The 17,876-nt window shown below is 40.6% G+C and overlaps 1 protein-coding gene across 1 annotated transcript in view; it reads right to left on the reverse strand.

Moving 5' to 3' along the window:
- Window positions 1–17,876, reverse strand: part of COL4A3 (collagen type IV alpha 3 chain) — a 123,855-nt gene that overhangs the window by 40,303 nt on the left and 65,676 nt on the right. Inside the window, exons 4-19 of the mRNA XM_080799436.1 lie at window positions 17,160–17,204; window positions 16,310–16,372; window positions 15,573–15,626; window positions 14,321–14,347; window positions 13,705–13,779; window positions 11,509–11,571; window positions 11,348–11,383; window positions 9,424–9,465; window positions 9,131–9,208; window positions 7,121–7,183; window positions 6,473–6,532; window positions 5,213–5,257; window positions 4,642–4,695; window positions 4,225–4,266; window positions 2,072–2,156; window positions 763–798 (exon numbers count right to left, since the gene is read on the reverse strand). Of these exons, the coding sequence (XP_080655562.1) occupies window positions 763–798; window positions 2,072–2,156; window positions 4,225–4,266; window positions 4,642–4,695; window positions 5,213–5,257; window positions 6,473–6,532; window positions 7,121–7,183; window positions 9,131–9,208; window positions 9,424–9,465; window positions 11,348–11,383; window positions 11,509–11,571; window positions 13,705–13,779; window positions 14,321–14,347; window positions 15,573–15,626; window positions 16,310–16,372; window positions 17,160–17,204 (868 nt within the window). The remainder of the gene's footprint in view (window positions 1–762; window positions 799–2,071; window positions 2,157–4,224; window positions 4,267–4,641; window positions 4,696–5,212; window positions 5,258–6,472; window positions 6,533–7,120; window positions 7,184–9,130; window positions 9,209–9,423; window positions 9,466–11,347; window positions 11,384–11,508; window positions 11,572–13,704; window positions 13,780–14,320; window positions 14,348–15,572; window positions 15,627–16,309; window positions 16,373–17,159; window positions 17,205–17,876) is intronic.

Below are 17,876 nucleotides of genomic sequence, written 5' to 3' on the forward strand. Positions count from 1 at the left end.
GGTGGCTTAGTTGGTTAAGCCACCTTCTCTTGGTGTCATCTCAGGTCATGATACTGGGGTTGTGGGATTGAGCCCCGTGTAGGGATCCACGCACAACAGGGAGTATGCTTGAGATTCTTTCCTCTGCCCCTCTCCTGGCTTGTGCATGCTCTCTCTCTCACTCTTTCAAATAAATAAATAAATCTAAAAAAAAGTGTAATCTACGTACTTACACAACATGTGATACACTATGAAAACTACCATTTTTAAACAAACTGATTACTATAAATTATTGTTTTCTACCTCCGTGCCTTTTCTGAGCTTCAAGTCTTCTGCAACTACACCAGTTATTGCCTTACACTTAGTTAAAACCACTGAGAAGTCAAAGAGCATCTCTAAGTGACTTTGTGTCAGCTTCTACTCCCTTTTCTGCTATGAGTTACAAACTTAAAAATGAGGAAACCGGGAACACTTTTAGATCAATTAATGAAACATTTGTCTCATGTAAGCAATGCAAACATGAGTTTCCTTTTTTTTTTTTTTAAGATTTATTATATATTTATTGGAGAGAGAGAGCATGAGTGGGGGGAGGAGGAGAGGGAGAGGGAGAAGCAGGCTCCCTGCTGAGCAGAGAGCCCAATGCGGGGCTCCATCTCAGGACCTTGAGATCATGACCTGAGACAAAGGCAGATGCTTAACCGACTGAGCCACTCAGGTGCTCCTCGCCCCATGATTTCCCTTTTAAGACCATTTCTATTGGTGCCCCAAGAAACAAGTACATACCAGCAATTCCAGGAACCCCAGGAGAGCCACGGGGACCTGCAAATCCATAACAGTAATTACTTCAGCATAAGGATGTACATACATCCCTCCCCCCCATTTTTGAAATCTTGGGTGACCATATTATCGTCATAATATATAATACCATTATATTTATATGATATGTATTTATATAATGAATATTATAATATATAATAAATATTTTCATACCTTTTCTTCCACTTTCACATAGATAAATATTAGAAAGCTTCACTTGTTTAGTCAAACCACAGAGAAGAAATTAGTCTGAGATGCCTAGCACTCAGAAGTGAATCATCCCACCTTCCCACCTTCAGACAACTCAGTGGACATCTGCTAGGAGCCTGCTCTGCGTTTGACCCTTGGTGGGATGGTGCAGATGGGAGAACGGTGAGCAGCTGGAATGTCAGGGTCCTGTGGTTTGGCCTGGTGTTGCCTCTCAGGTCACTTCCAGCTGTGACAGTGCAATGGGGTTCCAATTCTCTGATACATGTGAGTGACTTAGGGTGAACATACCAGATTAAAAAAAAAAAAAATCTTTGTCCGTGTCTATACTTCTCTGTCCATTTATTTAAGAACACTGGGAACTTCTCTTTTAAGTGAAATTCTCCTTTGAAATCTTATTTGTATCAATAATTGGCCTTAGATCGGTGGTTCTCGGTCCTGCCTGCATACTAGAGTCATCTAGTTTTTACAATCTACCAGTGCTCAGGGCTACGCTCTAGACAGTTACGTCAGAATCCCAGGGATGGGACCTTGGCATGTCATTATTTAGAAGTTCCCAGGGATGCTGATGTGTGGCCACAGAGGAGAACTCTTGGCCTACACCTTTCTAATCTATCCAATGGGATGGCATCTGAGTGAATGTGACTCTGTTTCATGGTGCCAGGAGTCAGGAAACCCAGGGTTCAGGCTCCTCTTGTCACTGTTGTGTGGGTTTGCTCAAATTTCAGTTTTTCAGGGTCCCCGTTTTTTCTTTTGTACCCCACTGAGATTGCCGATTCTTCCCATTCCCTCCTCCTGCCCTCTGGCCACATTTGTGTTTTCTTGTCAGACTTGAACTTGATGCTTTCGCACACAAAGGGAATTGATTTACCTTCTGTGGTAGAGCACCTATGGAATTTTCTTATAAAGCTATGAAATTTAGGACACACCAATACTGCCATGAAAACTGGGAGACCTCCCTTTTGCCCCCATGCAAATTCTAGGTCTATAAGCACGTTTGCTATACGTTGCCTGGAAAGAAACACATGGAAATGGTCAGCAAATGCTTTAGGAAGAAATTTATTCTCACCTTGTGGGCCACGAGCTCCTTTAGGGCCTGGTGGGCCTGGAAGTCCTTCATCTCCTTTTTCCTGGTATGCATCATAATATTCTGTCTTAAAGGAAAAAGAAACAAATAGAGAGACAGGATAGCTATTTATGGTGGGCTCACCAAATGCAATACCTCAATGTCCCCCCCACACACAAGAAATGGTGTTTTCCTGAATTTGTAAGTTTATGTGTTAGGAGGAATAAAGTCAATATGACTTTATTCCATTATGATGGATATCCATTATGATGGATAAATTTAAAGATCAAAGTTGATGATTCTGGTATCATGATATCATATATTTCATGGGCTTTCAGTGAGAAATATATTTTATGATGGGAATGAGCCAATTCACACCCTCACAGTTCCATATCGAGATATGTGGGATATGTATACAGAAATTAAAGTTTCACAGGCAGTGACTCACCATTTTGACATAACAACTCTTGATTTTTTTTTATTATATTGTATTTCACTTTTTAAAAATGCTTGTCCTCATGGACTAACTTTATTTCAGAGTATGTTGGGACCCATCCACCAAAAAATACTCCATTTTGATTATTCCTTTAAATTTCAGGATACTGCTGACTTGCAATAATATGGAGCGTTACCATTTCTAACATGTTGGGTGGACCTATTGCTGGTCTCCTACACTGTCTGGTTCCTAAGTAGAACTTCCAAGGAAGTTACTAGAAGCTGCTGAGTTATATAGAACGGAAACACACACAGCAAGCTAGGAATGCCAAGAATTTCTCTCACATGCAACTGGCAAGTCAATTTCACTTAGAATTCAGTACATTTATCTTGAAGGAAAGAAAATGAACGTAAAAGTTTTGGTGTTGTTTTCTCATATACTGCATGGGGCCAGTTTGTTTGGCGTGTTTAAAAAAGAGATAAGAAAAGTATTGTGGTTAATCAACTATGCATAAAATCACAAAAATAATTCATAATAGTAACAGTAATGATCATGTAAAAATCATCACAAAACCCATAACGACATACGTGTCCCTGCCAACTGCTGGCTAAGTGTCTTCACAAAATGGCCCATTTCTTCTTCCCCACAACTCCATGAAAGTATTTTGGGACTACCTGCATATGAATCATTGGCATGTGTGAAGATGTGAATTTCCAGGACGTTCCTCCAGTTACTGAGTTAAATTGCTTAGCCAAAGGGGTCTGAGAACTGCGTTAGTGACGGAACCCCTCACCCTGACCCCATGACTCTTTTACCATCATGGACCTTTCTGTACAACTTGCTTAATCACAAATGCCAGCTCTGCTCAGCACACTGAATGTGAGAACTACTGTCTTTTTTATTTTTTTAAGTTTATTTTTTTAAGTGAGGGGACAGGGGAGGGGCTGAGAGAGAGGGAGACAGTGTCTTAAGCAGACTCTGAGCTCAGCACAGAGACTGACTGGAGGTCCATCTCATGACCCTGAGGTCTTGATCTGAGCCGAAACCAAGAGTCTGACCAACTGTACCACCCAGGTGCCCTGAGAACTACTGTCTTCTAAAGGCAGGAGAGAAGGGGATACCAGAATTCAGAGCTTGGGTCCCTTCTACTCATCTCCTTAAGCTACAGAGTTACAAAACAGAGAATATGACTGCTCTGCAGTGGAGCTGATGGACATCACACCCATGTCCATGCCAGAGAGAGGAGACTGCCTGCGGAGTTGAAGTTTGGGCAGGGGGCGGTCACTGGTCTTCGCTGGCCCTGGTTGAGTTTCTGCTGCCTGGAAATGCAGGTTTGTCATACCTGGGCCCCACTGGAGTGGGTGGAGTGGGCTCCCTCTCCCCTGGGTTCCCCAGCTGGTCTCCAGTGCATCCCTCCTACTCTGCTCAAGGGCACAAGTCACCTTGGCCATGTCTGAGTGGACGTAAGATTTCTTCTTTGCCACTGACCAGGATGGGCATTTCTAGTGCCTTCCAGAGACCAGATAGGACCAAATAGAAATATTTGTCCATTATCAAATGGACAAATAATGACAATAGCTATTTTCTTCCTTGGTTTGATAAGAAAGTGAATACCATAATCTCTATCTTAAGTTAATGAGAGACACTGATTCAAAATTTCCTTGATACTTTGAAGAACTTGATCAAATAGGACATGGATACTGTCTTTAGTTACACTTACTGGACCACGAAATCCTGGAGGGCCAATGTCCCCTTTCCACCCCTGTATTGAAAGACAGTTACAAATTATGAGTACATTAACCCAAAGTATATATTTATTTGGTATGCTTAAAAAGCAAAATGCAGTTAAACAATAAATCAATGCTAAAAGTTATGTTATTTCCATGTCATGTACAAATGTCACTGATCACAATGTCAGTCAGCTTCTACCACATAAAGCAGGTTTTATATCTTTCCCACAAAACTGTCCTTTAGGTGTCTACGTAAACTTGTCACACCTCTCTTTTCCTCTTAATAAACATAACTAAGGTATTTTAATTGCAATCCTTGTACCTATTTTCAGGGCATGGTCAGGAAAGGGTGGACAAAAACCAAGCAGTTAAAAAACCTAAAGATGGGATGTTAGAGAGGGGATCACCTTAATGCCGTCTTCACCCCGTAACCCAGGGAAGCCCCTGTTGCCTTTGGCTCCCTGTGGAAAAGGACAAAGAAGATGGGTCAGAAGACATACAACTCATTTTCTTCTGTGGGAAGCAGGAACAGTTGGAGCTCTTTTTTAAAAAAAAATTTTTATTTATTTATTTTAGAGAGGACAAGAGAGAGAGTGAACAGCTACACACCCATGAGTGGGGGAGAGGCAGAGTGAGAGGGAGAGAGAGAATCTTCAAGCAGACTCCCCACTGAGCATGAAGCCCAACTTAGGGCTCAATCCTATGACCCTGAGATCAAGGCCTGAGCCAAAATCAAGAGTCAGATGCTTAACCGACTGAGCCACCCAGGCACCCTGGAACTCCTTTTTGAAAAGAAAAAATAAGGTGTGCTCTGATGATCCCTCTTCACGGTGAGGATGTAACACTTCAATTATCAAATACAAGTTTAAAAATCTATATGCTTTTGCTAACTTAATAACTATTAGTAATTCCCCAAATCCTTCTTTATCTAATGGGACTGACATTTCAACAACATCAATGGGCCAAACATGTCTTTACCTCAGTGCCGGGGAAACCAGGGGCACCGTCTTTGCCGGGTTTTCCCTAAAACAAAAACAAAGCAAAAACACATAATTTAATAAATATGGATAACTTTAATAAATATGGAAAATGTAAATAATAAATGATCATCTCCTCTTGACCTCGGGCAAGAGAGCGTGACTGAAACTTCCCACCCACCTGCTAGAAGGAAAAACTATTAATCACAGAACACGCATGACCTTCCCTTGCTGGGGAGGCAGAAGCCAGGCAGAATAGGAAATTAGGGAGGACCAATGGAAGAAAGACTGGAAATTATGATTAGCTGAGCTCTAACGAGTTTGATATTGCCCATCCCAGCTTGGAAGAAAAATTGAAAAAGCAGAGAAATGGACAAAAAGACCTAGAAAGATTTCACCGTCAAATTATTTATTTGAAATGTTGGCAATTCCCTGACCTGCACACGTGCCGATATTTGAACACATCTGTAAAGGTGTATTGCCGTGCCCCAAATAGACAGGGCTTTTGGGTGAACTATTAACAATGTCTACCTTCTGTGATAAGATTCAATATCATATTGACTGAACACTTTTTCTTAGGAAAAAATACTTTTCTCAATGTATAATCTTTAGAGTCTTTAGACAATATATATGTTTAAATCTTTCTAAAATAGAGCTGGGTGAGTGAGTGGACCCCAGTTGCCTCTGTCTCCCCAGCTCCCATGTCACAGTGTTCCCCATCTTCTTTGGGGATCTGCCCCTCCTTCACTGTGTGGGTCTGATGGGACTGTGGGTCACAGTACGTCCCACCACTCTGGCCTGGCCGATGCTGGAAACTTTCTCTCCTGGCCAGAGTAAGCTCTCCAGGGTGAGACCTAGGAGCACTCTGGGTCAATTAGAGCGATTCTCTGGGGTGTTATTAGTGGATACAGGGAGACACACTTTTTTCCTGGAGGCCATTAAACTGAAGCTGTGTGCTGCTACTTCCTACTCTTTCTCCCCATTGCGGCAGATGTGGAAGATCAATGTCAAAGGAGACCACGAGGCCAATACACAGAGGAGGAGAGTCCTGCCCATCTTGTTTCAGGCTCTGAGATCCTCGAAGGCTGTTTTAGCCTTGAACTCCTCAGATACTTGAAAAAATAAGTTTCATTTCCTGAATCTTTGAAAAAACATACAAAAATCTAAGCTAGTTTGAATTGGGCATCTTACACTAGCCTCCTAAAGAGAGCTGAGAATTGACTGATACAGGCTGCACATGACACTGAATTTTCAAATTTACCTGCGGGCCAGGTTCTCCAGGAGCACCCTTTTGAGATCCATAAGATTCCCCAGGCGGTCCCTGTAATTAATAAGAGTTATGTCAAGTTTTATGTATTGATTTTTTGACTCACCCTCGATTGTCATTAAGTTGTTCCTTCTGATTATTCTGTTATATTTTAAAATGTTCCAATGGTGGGTCATTTCATGTATAAGCATTCATTTAAAAACAGATGCAAAATGAGGGTTTTGGAGGGAAGGGGGTTGGGGAGGGGGGTTGGGCGAGCCTGGTGGTGGGTATTAAGGAGGGCACGTATTGCATGGAGCACGGGGTATGGTGCATAAACAATGACTCCTGGAACACTGAAAAATAAAATAAAATAAAATGAAATGACAATAAAAAAATAAAAACAAAAATAAAAAACAGATGGTAAAATAGCAGATGCTGAAGATAAATCACAAGATGGGAGACAGTGGGTGGATATACAACCGTGCAGGGATTTTGGCTAGAAGAGGCTATGAAAGGATTCTAGTATATTCTGTGATGTCTGTGCTGAAATATTATCATGCTTTAGCTAGTATTAAGATTTAAAAGGAGATCATACATCAAAATCCACACTAAGGCTCTACTTCATGTTTTGAGGAAACAGTATGACTCTGAATAACCTACCGAGGGTCCGGGAGGTCCAGATATCCCCATGGCTCCCTTGTCTCCCTTCTCCCCTTTGAGGTCCTGCCACAAAAACAATTTAAAATCATTACACACGGATCAAACAAAATAATACCGCTTTTACTTGAAAAATTCCTCTGTTCAACAAACTGTATCTACAAACTACTTACAAACCTCCTGTTAACATGACAGACTATCATTTTTCATATTCCAAATTTTATACTTGTGAACCCATTAAAACCATACTTAAACTTTTGTTGTTTTAAAGAAAGTATCTTTTGGATCAAACTATGTTAAACCAACTTAATTCCTGAATCTGTTTTCAATAAGCACATTCAAATCATTCCCAGTGTATCTTATTTTCATTTTTAATATACAGAAATTATTTTCACTGGGATCAATTAGTTTCTGAGCATGTGTTACAAGGAGGATTTGATTACTTTAGTCAGGTTTGTTTGTGTTCTTATCACATTTCATTGACTGTATTTTCCCCAGTGTGAGTCTCCTCTTGGGGCATCATTTTTTTCAAACTCAAAAATTGTCCCCTGGGTCAAATCTTCCAGATCTAGATTTTCATCAAGATAAGATTTTTTTTTCTTTCCATTTCTGGCCAATAAAATTTTAGACTTGTTTAATTTTATTTTTGTTGATTATCTCTGAGAAGTTTAGTTATTTTCCTTAGGTCAATTTTTTCCAGTCTTCAATGAGAGTTATTATTTTGGTCATATCAAATTTCACCATGTTTTGTTTTAACTCTTCTCAGTTTTGTTTTGATAATTTTTACCATTAAAAATTAATTATATTGGAGAGTAAGGGCTAGAGGGTTTATATTTTAGGAGATGAAAATGTTCTAAAATTGCATGTGGTAATAGTTGTACAACCCTATGAATACACTGAAAGCCACTGAAATATGCAACAAATAAGTGAGCTTTGTGGTGTATAAATTATACCTGAATAATGTTGTAAAAATTAATTATAACTAAAACCCATGAATTGTATTTTTTAAAACAGTGAATTACATGGTATGGGAATTATACTTTAATCAAGCTATTATTAAAAAAAATCAGAAGTTTAAAGAGGAAGGTTTATATTTATTTCTTAGTTAATCCACAGGAAAATTGTTAGTTAACCCCTTACTTTCCATCCCCTCTTCCCCCAGACATTCAGGATCAACCTTGTGTCTAGGTTTAGGGTATTATATTATGATTCACTTTTTCTGAGCATTCATGCAGTTCTATATCCTGGTCCTTCTAGCTACCCCAGAGTAGGAGCAAAAAAACAAATGCTCATTTTGAAAAACAGGATCACAATGTCCTTGGAGAGGAATGCAGGCCACATTGCCCTTGGGGACATAATGGCAGGTAAAAATGTCCCGTTTGATTTTCACACCATTCCACTAATATCTTTAGGTCATTACTGTCTGGCTGGATCAGAGCCATACACCTATTTTGTTATCATTTATTCAAAAATACTCACTGAATCCCCATCTGAGTTAGGAACAATGTGAGGGTGTTGAGGATAAAAGGTGAGCAAAATTAGATCCAGGCTCTACCTTCTAGAATCGTGGAAGTTGCTAGTGTCTGATCTTGCCTCAAATCTCTGTCTTATGTTTTCTGGTTCTCAAGTAAAAGATGGAGAAAAAATAAAAAATCCAGAGGCTGAGGCTGGCTCAGAGGGCTCAGAGGGCAAAGCTTATAAAAGAGGTAAGGGAGGGGCGCCTGGGTGGCTCAGTGGGTTAAGCCTCTGCCTTTGGCTCAGGTCATGATCTCAGGGTCCTGGGATTGAGCCCCACATCGGGCTCTCTGCTCAGCAGGGAGCCTGCTTCCCCCCGCCCCGCCCCCGCCTGCCTCTCTGCCTACTTGTGATCTCTCTCTCTCTCTCTCTCTCTCTCTGTGTCAAATAAATAAATAAATAAAATCTTTAAAAAAAAAAAAAAAGAGGTAAGGGATCACGGGGACCTCACCCCGGAAGTGAGAACACACAACCCGTGTAATAAAATGGAAGAGTTACCGTTCTGTTATCCGGGCCGGTTAGTGTCACAATAACCGTTCCTGGTGGTCCAGGGGGTCCTGTTAATCCTTTTACACCCTAAAAACAAACACACTCAGGAATGTGAAACCAAACATCACCACCTTGGTTTTGGGAGAGCTAGGTTTTCCCCTTTGGTTCTTAGGTAAGAAGACAGCCCAAATAACAAAGCAAACACATTTGTTCCAGTGTCACTTACAGACTAAGAAGTGCAGGATGATTGCTATGAAATTTAAAATGTCTTGCCCATAAATAAACCACAATATTTGAATTACCTGCTCTCCTTTTTGTCCTATCACATTATCGCCCATGTGACCCTGTAAGAAAAACACTAAATTATTTTTAAAAAATGGATATGAGGAGTCTAAACCCACTGATGTTCCTTCCAATGTTTGTAATGGAACGTTTGTATTTTAATGGTGATGTCAGTATTACAAAAATTACTTTACCTATTTCTTGGAGGAGAGAGGCAATATGTTTCTTTCAAAAGTGGAGATCACAAAGTGCAGAGGGCTTAAGGGATTGACTTCGCAAGGCAAAGGAGGACATGACGTGGGGTGGGATGGGGAAGAGAAACCAGCTTGGAGAACGTTTTCCTGGCTCAGATACTGGTTATCTAACTTTCTGATGCCCTAGTTTTCTCATCTTAAAGATAAGAGAGAAAGATGACTGAACTTCTGGATTCTGAAATTCAAAAGTTGAAGGAGGCTAAGAAAAATTTGAGGCTATCTCCTTTCACTAGTCATTTAGTCAATTGAGCTAAGTCTAATGTGAATAGTCTGTCTCGCTGTAACAATGGCTAATCTATCATTTCAACCAATGCCTCCTTGCTTTTTTTTTTTTTTTTAACTATTTATTTAAATCTTGTTAGTTACCATACAGTGCAACACTGGTTTCTGGAGTAGAGGTCAATGATTCATCACTTCCATACTACATCCTGTGCTCATCACAAGTGACTCCTGGCTTTTCTGCTCTTGAGTATATAGATCTTTCCCCCATTAGCCCATAAGCTGCAGGAAAAAAGCTCAAGATAAGGAATCAAAACACTTTAAATCTCAGCTCTGTCATTTACAGTCTATTTGACCACTCAAATAATGATATAATAATTGTGGAAACACCTTGGCAAGTTCCCTGCACACCAAGTCTAGCTGTAGTGAGTAAGAACTACTACTGCATGAGGACTAATTTCCTGGGGGGCTCAGCCTCACTCAACATTTTCCTACCTAGTTAATGGAGGGGCTCAGAATAAGCCACCCCAAAATATATCACTTTGGCATAAGAATTATTTTGAGCTCAAGACAACTGAGTAACAGCAAATGGAGAAAAAGTTCTCCACCCTCCTCCATTTGCCCAAGGGCAGGGTTTGGGGACATCTTCCCTTGGGGAAGATGTTACCCTGCTCTTCTTCTATACCAGGAAGAGGAGACAACTCTTACCACTGGAGCCAGCACTGACTGAAATCTTCAACAAATCTTACTGAAATAACCCTCATCTCCCATTAGTTTCCCCCATATATTTACCTTCCCGCAATTTACTGCCCCAGCTCGAAACCCTTTTCCTTTGTCTTGTCACTCCTCCACAAATTTTTATCACCCTTTGTTAATATGGTACACAAGCCTCTGGACCTGACGGCCTCTTTGGGGTTTTTATTTCATTTCTGTGAGGCCCCCACATACATATGAAATAAACCTTCTTCTTCTGTTAATAGGTCTTTTTTCAATTCCATTTGCATGTCCCCACTCAGCACCTAAGAGGATAGAGAAAAAGTTCTTCCTCCCCAACACTAGCAATTGGTCTTTTTATGAGAAAGACATGCAGGACCCTGCTTAATGAGTACATGAATATTCACCCTTCGTTTACTAACATTAAGATCAGGTTGGCATTGGGAAACAGTGCACTACACAAGTTTATAGGATAAAGTGTTGGGTGATCAGTAGGATTCTCGGAAATGGGAAATCTATGGACTCGCCCTATCCTGATAGGGAGCTCCTTATAACTGAATTATCAAGGATCAGGTTACTAAGTCCAGGGCGAGGAGAGTGAAGGGTACAGAGCTGCTTGTCCTGTTCCCTTCTCTGCCAGGGATCCTGTGGCTTCTAGAGAAGGACCAGGATGTAACCACATGTCCAATCAGACCAGGTTTGTCTTTTAGCTCATTTTCAGTGTTCTGGCTGTTGTGATACATGAACCACAATCTACCTTAGGTCCTGGAGGTCCCATGGGTCCTGGAAAGCCCTAGAAAAATGCACAAGTTAAAATTACAGCAAACAATGTGCCAAGATGAAAACTCTGTGTAAAGTTTTCACTATAACGAGTTTATTAGGCTACAGGGTCTATAGTAGTGATGATTTCATACTCACTAAAAATCCTGGAGGGCCAGGTGGACCAACAGGTCCCGGAAAGCCTGGAAGGCCTGGCAAACCCTGTAAATTAAAAGAAGAATAGAGTTAAGCTTGAATTTACTTCTCATCTAAGAATGATGTCCATTAATTAAATCCATTAAAATATTTTAATGAAATCTGAGGAACATGATGCCTCTCATTTATGGCTGCAGCTAATTGCAAAAAAAGAAAAGAAAAACATGCTTAAAAGCATGTTGCCATGTGTAACAGGATGCCAGGAACATGCTGATGGCAACATTTCCAGAATCATTTTAGAGCTTTTTTTTTTTAAATTTTTAAAATTTTGCCTTTCTGTCTGTCTCTCTTTCTGCCTCACTGTCTCCCTCAGCCAAGCATGCTCCTCGGGTAGGGTCTTCTACCTGCTTTCCTTCTGCCTACAATCCACTTTCCCCAGACATCTTTATGACTCATATCCTCTCCCTTTTCTTATTCTCACTCAAATGTCATCCTTTCCCCATCCATCCAATCTAAAGCCACAGCCCTTCTTCCAACCTGGACACTTCCTCTCTCCTGCCCCTGCATTATTTACCACCTTGGCATTTCCTGTGATTTAACACACCATGGACTTTACTAATTTACATCTTTTCTGGTTTCCACTACTAGAATGTCAGCTTCATGAGGGCAAGAATTTTTTTTTTTTTTGGAACTCTTTTTTGGCTCATTTGTGCACCATGGTATCTCTAGAGCCTAGAACAGCTGCTGACACATAATCAAGATATGACAAATATTTCCTGTGTAGATGACGGTTTCCCTGCTCTGTCTTTATCAGCAGCACGCTGCCATACCTAGCCAACACTCCATGTACATTTAAGGGACACACCAGTGTCCCAGATCGCTCCTATCTCTTCTTACTGGATCCCTTTCCTTCAGCATCCCACCCCCTAAATGTTCCCTAAGCAAGAAAAGTCAAGTCTTATCATGTTCTGCATCTTTCCTCAGTAAAGCTCCTAACTGCATCATTGTCCCATTTTGCGGTTCACTGTCAGTTGGCATGGCTCACCATCAGGGGGTTCAACACCCTAACCTTGAGCTCTTTGACTCACTTATACACATTTCCAGAAATTTCCGTGTACACTTCTGAATTAAGTTAAAATATTTCTGGTTAATCAACCTGGAAGTTACTACCTGTGCTTTAGGTCTATCAAGAGACCCTTTGAATCCCAAAGTAAAGCATACACGGTCCCCAAATAACCGTGTCTCTTCTTATCCATTAGGCATCACGCTCAGATCTACATACATATAGATCAGAAAGTAAACCTTTCAACAGGAGAAGATGCATTTAAATAAATCCCAGTTACTTACTGTCATGCAAACTTGGAAATAGGGCTGTTATTTAACATTCTAGTTTTAAATGATATTCCATGTATGGTACAAACCTATCCTTGATTTCAACAAATACAGAGTAAGTGGAGCATAACTATTGCTCGCAGCTTCCTCCTTAGGTTTAGGAAAGCCTGGGCAATTGAGATTTAAGCAGAGATTAAAAGATTTAGGCACAATATCATCCTTTTATATTAGTTCCGTGGAGTTTCGTAGGAGGTGAATGTTTTAGAACAAAATGAAGTCAATATGTCAACAGAAGAAATATGAATGTCTATTTCACATGTTCTTGTGGTTGTCAGGGGTGGGGATGGAGGGCGGCGAAATGAGTAAAGGGGGTCAAAGATAGAAACCTCCCGTTAGAAATAAATAAGTCTTGGGGATATAAAGTACAGCATAGTGACTGTAGGTAACAACACTGTCCTCCAGATCTGAAAGTTGCTAAGAAAGTAAAGTTCTCATCACGAGAAAAAAAGAGTATTCATCACTGTGGTGATGGAGGTTAACTAGACTTATTGTGGGGTTTGTTCCACAATATGTGCTAATATCTAATCACTACCCTGCACATCGGAAACTAATAAAATGTCATATGTCAATTATACCTCAATAAAATAAGAAAATAAAACAAAAGAGAAAACAGAAAACAAATCATAAAAATGTTCCTAAGACAGTGAGAAAGAGATTTAGGGAAAACTGAGAGAGGAGAGACAGACAAATACAGAGTCACCGAGGTACAGAGAGAAGAGAAAAAGGAGAAGGACAGACAGACAGACAGGAACCAAGAGCCAGAGCTAGAGGACTGAGAATAACGAGGCCTTCTCTGACAGGTGATACCTGGAATCCCGGAACTCCTGGCAACCCAGGGTCACCTCTTCCATCAAGTTCTATATCTTCTGCAGCAGGGGCACCCTTGAAAATGAAGAACTTCATTAAACAGAATCACAAACATAAACATATTTTCAAAACTTCTTTAAATGCTTCTTCAAACTCCTACTACCTCAAGGACAAAAGTGCTTTTCAGGATATATCCTTAGAGAAATGATCTAGGATTATGTAGTTACTCCATTTTGAAGAAATGAAAGATTATCCTGTATCCTAAAATTGACAATTTAGTAGAGAAGGAAGAAAGACACAAGGATGAGAAACATTTCTCAAGATACCAAAATGAGTGGCACCTCCTGATCTAGAAGGTGGGGGTCCCGGGCAGAGGTCAATTCTCTTCTCCTAGACAATATTCCCTTAAAGAATTTTACAAACATTGTATCCCTTAAGAGATATGTATGACAAGAGCTAAAAGAAGTTGCTGAATAGGAATAAATATCATGTCCAATTATTAGTTGGTTTCTGAATTAATTATGAAACCTGATTTGCAATTACCTACATCTCATTATTTAATAGCAGTCCTTTCATATGTACACTTAGAGATAATAATATGCCATGCTTAACTTACCTTCTCTCCTTTCAAACCAATAGCACCCTAAAAAAAGGAAACCAAATACATAACATCACTGCTTTGTCTTTGCTGCTATTCTGCTCCCTCTCCCACTGTCTACTTCCCACTGTTTTTAAAATTTTTAAAATTTAAATTCAATTAATTAACACATAGTGTATCATTACTTTCAGAGGTAGAGGTCACTGATTCATCAGCCTTATATAACCCCCAGTGCTCATTATATCATGGGCCCTCCTTAATATTGACCACCCAGTGACCCCATGCCCTCACCCCCTCCCTTCCAGCAACCCTGTTTGTTACCTACGATTCAGCCGTCCGTCTCTTGCAGTTTGTCTCCCTCTCTGATTTCATCTTGGTTTATTTTTCCCTCCCTTCTCCTATGCTGCTCTGTTTTGCTTCTTAAATTCCACATGAGTGAGATCCTATGATAAATCTTTCTCTAATTGACTTATTTCGCTTAGCATAATACCCTCTAGTTCCAACCATATCGCTGCAAATGGCAAGATTTCATTTTTTGATGGCTGAGTAGTATTCCATTGCATGTATATCCCCACTCGTTTTTAAACGTGCTCTAGTTTCTTTCGTTTAAACAGACAAAATCTCCCCCCATCAGTCTCTCCTTCATGCCATCGGCAGTCTTCCCATTCTGTTCATTCCTTACTCCCCCACCTGCCTCCTGCCTCCTGCCTCCATCCACGCTGGAAATACCCCCTTGCTAAGGTCTGCAATGACAGTGACGTTGCTAGAATCAATGACAAGACCTCAGATCTTACTGGACATCTCAGCAGCTTTAGGCAGCTGTCAGCCACTCCCCTCTACTGAAACACATCTTCCCTGGGCTTCCACAATATTCTTGGTCTTCTTTCTACCAGCAGGGCCCTCCTCTTTACAGACTTATTCTCCTCGACCCAGACGTCCCCTGCTGGGCTTTCTAAGTCTGTTCTGCGCTTCTTAGCTCTTCTTTCTCCTGCTCCTTGTGTCGCCACCATCCAGGGCTTCTCCTCTAAGCGAATCCAGCTGCCTCTCCCCTTTCTCTGCTTGGATGTCTCAAAAGCAAAGTAAAGCCTCAAAGCACAAACCGGAACTCATAAGGCATTTAATCATTCATTCGTTCCCCCACCGGTGAGTTTAATATCTACTACTGGCTGCCCCTGACTTCCACAGAGTCATGATGGGTTTCGGCACACGGCCATTCTGGAGTAAATGACTTGTATTTATACTTTATACACAGTTAGAAATGGACACCTACCGGGATCCCCGGGTACCCTGGTGTCCCCGGAAGGCCTGGAAACCCTCGCTCACCCTGGAAGGCAGACAAAGCTTGTTATTCTTTTCAGTTGTTCTAGAACAGCCTATTGAGATTATTTTCCCTGTTTCTCTCTCCCAGCCCTGCAGTGGTCAATCTAGACTAAGTAACCCAAATTCCTTATAGCTACTGGGTCATGAGGCCGAAGGCTAGAAAACCATTATCTTAATTGAAAACAGGATTAGAATATACTGTTTCTCAAATTGTGCATAAACGGCAAAAGTCCAGTTGTGCCAAGAACTTTTTAATTGCCGTTTCCTTGAAACTTGAGTAATTAGTTCTTTCATGGGCACCATTCTGGGTGAAAGGAGGGTGCTGTCACAGGACAAAGGGCATGAGTGAACGCTGGAAAGCTCAGTCACTCTTCTCCAAAGACCAGTTCTGCATTCCAAGCTTTCATTTCTGATTTACATAGAATCACAACCTCAGGTGAAAGTGACTGGGTGAGCCCCTAGTTGTCTTTTTGTGTGAGAACACAAGAGAACATCTTCAAAAGACAATCAGAAACCAAGCCACAAGAAGAAAGAAAACCATCATGTTTCCATCCTGAAGACACATACCAGAGGTTCTGGTTAAAAGAATCTCTCAAGGAAAATCTGTGCCTTCTCTTTCCTCCTTCCTCTTGATTGATTCAACCTGCGGAACGTTTCCTAGCCATCTCCTGGGTGAGATGTACATACCTTAGAACCATTGCATCCTGGGACACCAGCAGGTCCATAGGGCCCAGGATGGCCCGGGGTGCCCTAAAAACAGAGCAAGTCTCAGAAAGGTGACATCAGCACTGGGCCCCGGGGACAAGGGGCCATCGTGAGGGACCCAAGGTGAGGGAAGAGGTGGTCCAACTTAGATAGTTATTTAAATACAAATGGCTATTAAATAGTTAAGCCGTATCTTTAGTTATTTTAGGTGATTTAAGTAAAAAGGATAGCAAATAAAATGGCCAATCAAAACCAAAAATTATCAGGTGAGATACATATATTTTAGATAAAACAAAAGACCTTTCTATATAAAATGAAGTCCTTACTATGCTATTTTAAGCTGGAAGAAAGGAAAGGAAAAAGAAGAGGGATGTATACATAAGGTAACATTTTATTTTCTACACTATTAAACAGAGTTAATATTCTGTATCTTCACTTCTCTTCTCTTCTTTTCTCTTCCTTCATTCCATTCCTCTCTACTCTACTCTACTCTACTCCATTCCATTCTATCCCATCTAACCTGTCCTGTCCTGTCCTATCCATTCCATCCCATCCCATCCCATCCATCCCATTCTATCCCATCTCATAAGGTCAAGTCCCATCCTGTCCCATTCCGTTCTGTTCCATTCTGTTCTGCTCGGATTGTTCAGGAAATCCAATTGGACTTGTGTGTCCTACAAATCCAAACTCTATTAGATGACTCTACTGTGACATTTTCATCATATAGCTCATATCATAGTAACCATTTCCTTGTGCTATTGCTTCAACCACTTTATTAAAGTGAACTTTCTTTTTATTTCTTTTAAATTTACACATTTTCCCCATTACTTACTGGAAGTCCAGGAGGACCTGAAAATCCCGGCAATCCTGTTATTCCCTAAAGATGTAGAGAAGGGGAAGGTGGCAAGAAAAACACTTAAAAAGTGCTTGAACCTATAAAAATAGAAGCATTTACCATTATGATAACACCATCCTGCAATGACAATTAGGGGTGGCTAAACACTATTTGAAAACAAAACAAAACAAAACAAAAAAAGGTTGGACAACCGTCTCAAAATCTTACATGTATCAAACTTCTTTTTTTTAATTTTTTATTTAAATTTTAGTTAACATACAGTGCAGTATTTAAAAAGAGATGATTAAGATTGTTTTTGTCTTCTTTGGGGGCACTTTTGAGGCATAATTTGCATACAGTAGATGGCCCCAAGCTTCTGCAAAGAGCTTGAGGAATGTTTACATATGAGTGCACGTACATACGGGTATCACCACCATCCCATCCAGACAGGGAACATCTCCACACCCCCCCATGGTCCTCTCACACCCTTTCCTAGACCATTAATACCCACCCCCAACACAGTAATCACTGCTTTCTGCCATGACAGATTACTTTTACCTGTTCTTGAACTTCACCTATACAGTGTATCAAACAGAATGTATTCCTTTGTGACATTTGTAGAACTTTTACAGTGCAGAGTTCTTATTTTTTAAAGAAGAAGAATTTTCATCAAACCATCCAGATAGACCAGTTGGACTACTAACCCTCACACCT

Source organism: Martes martes (genome assembly GCF_963455335.1).
Source record: "Martes martes genome assembly, chromosome: 3".
In the NCBI taxonomy this organism is placed as follows: Eukaryota; Metazoa; Chordata; class Mammalia; order Carnivora; family Mustelidae; genus Martes; species Martes martes.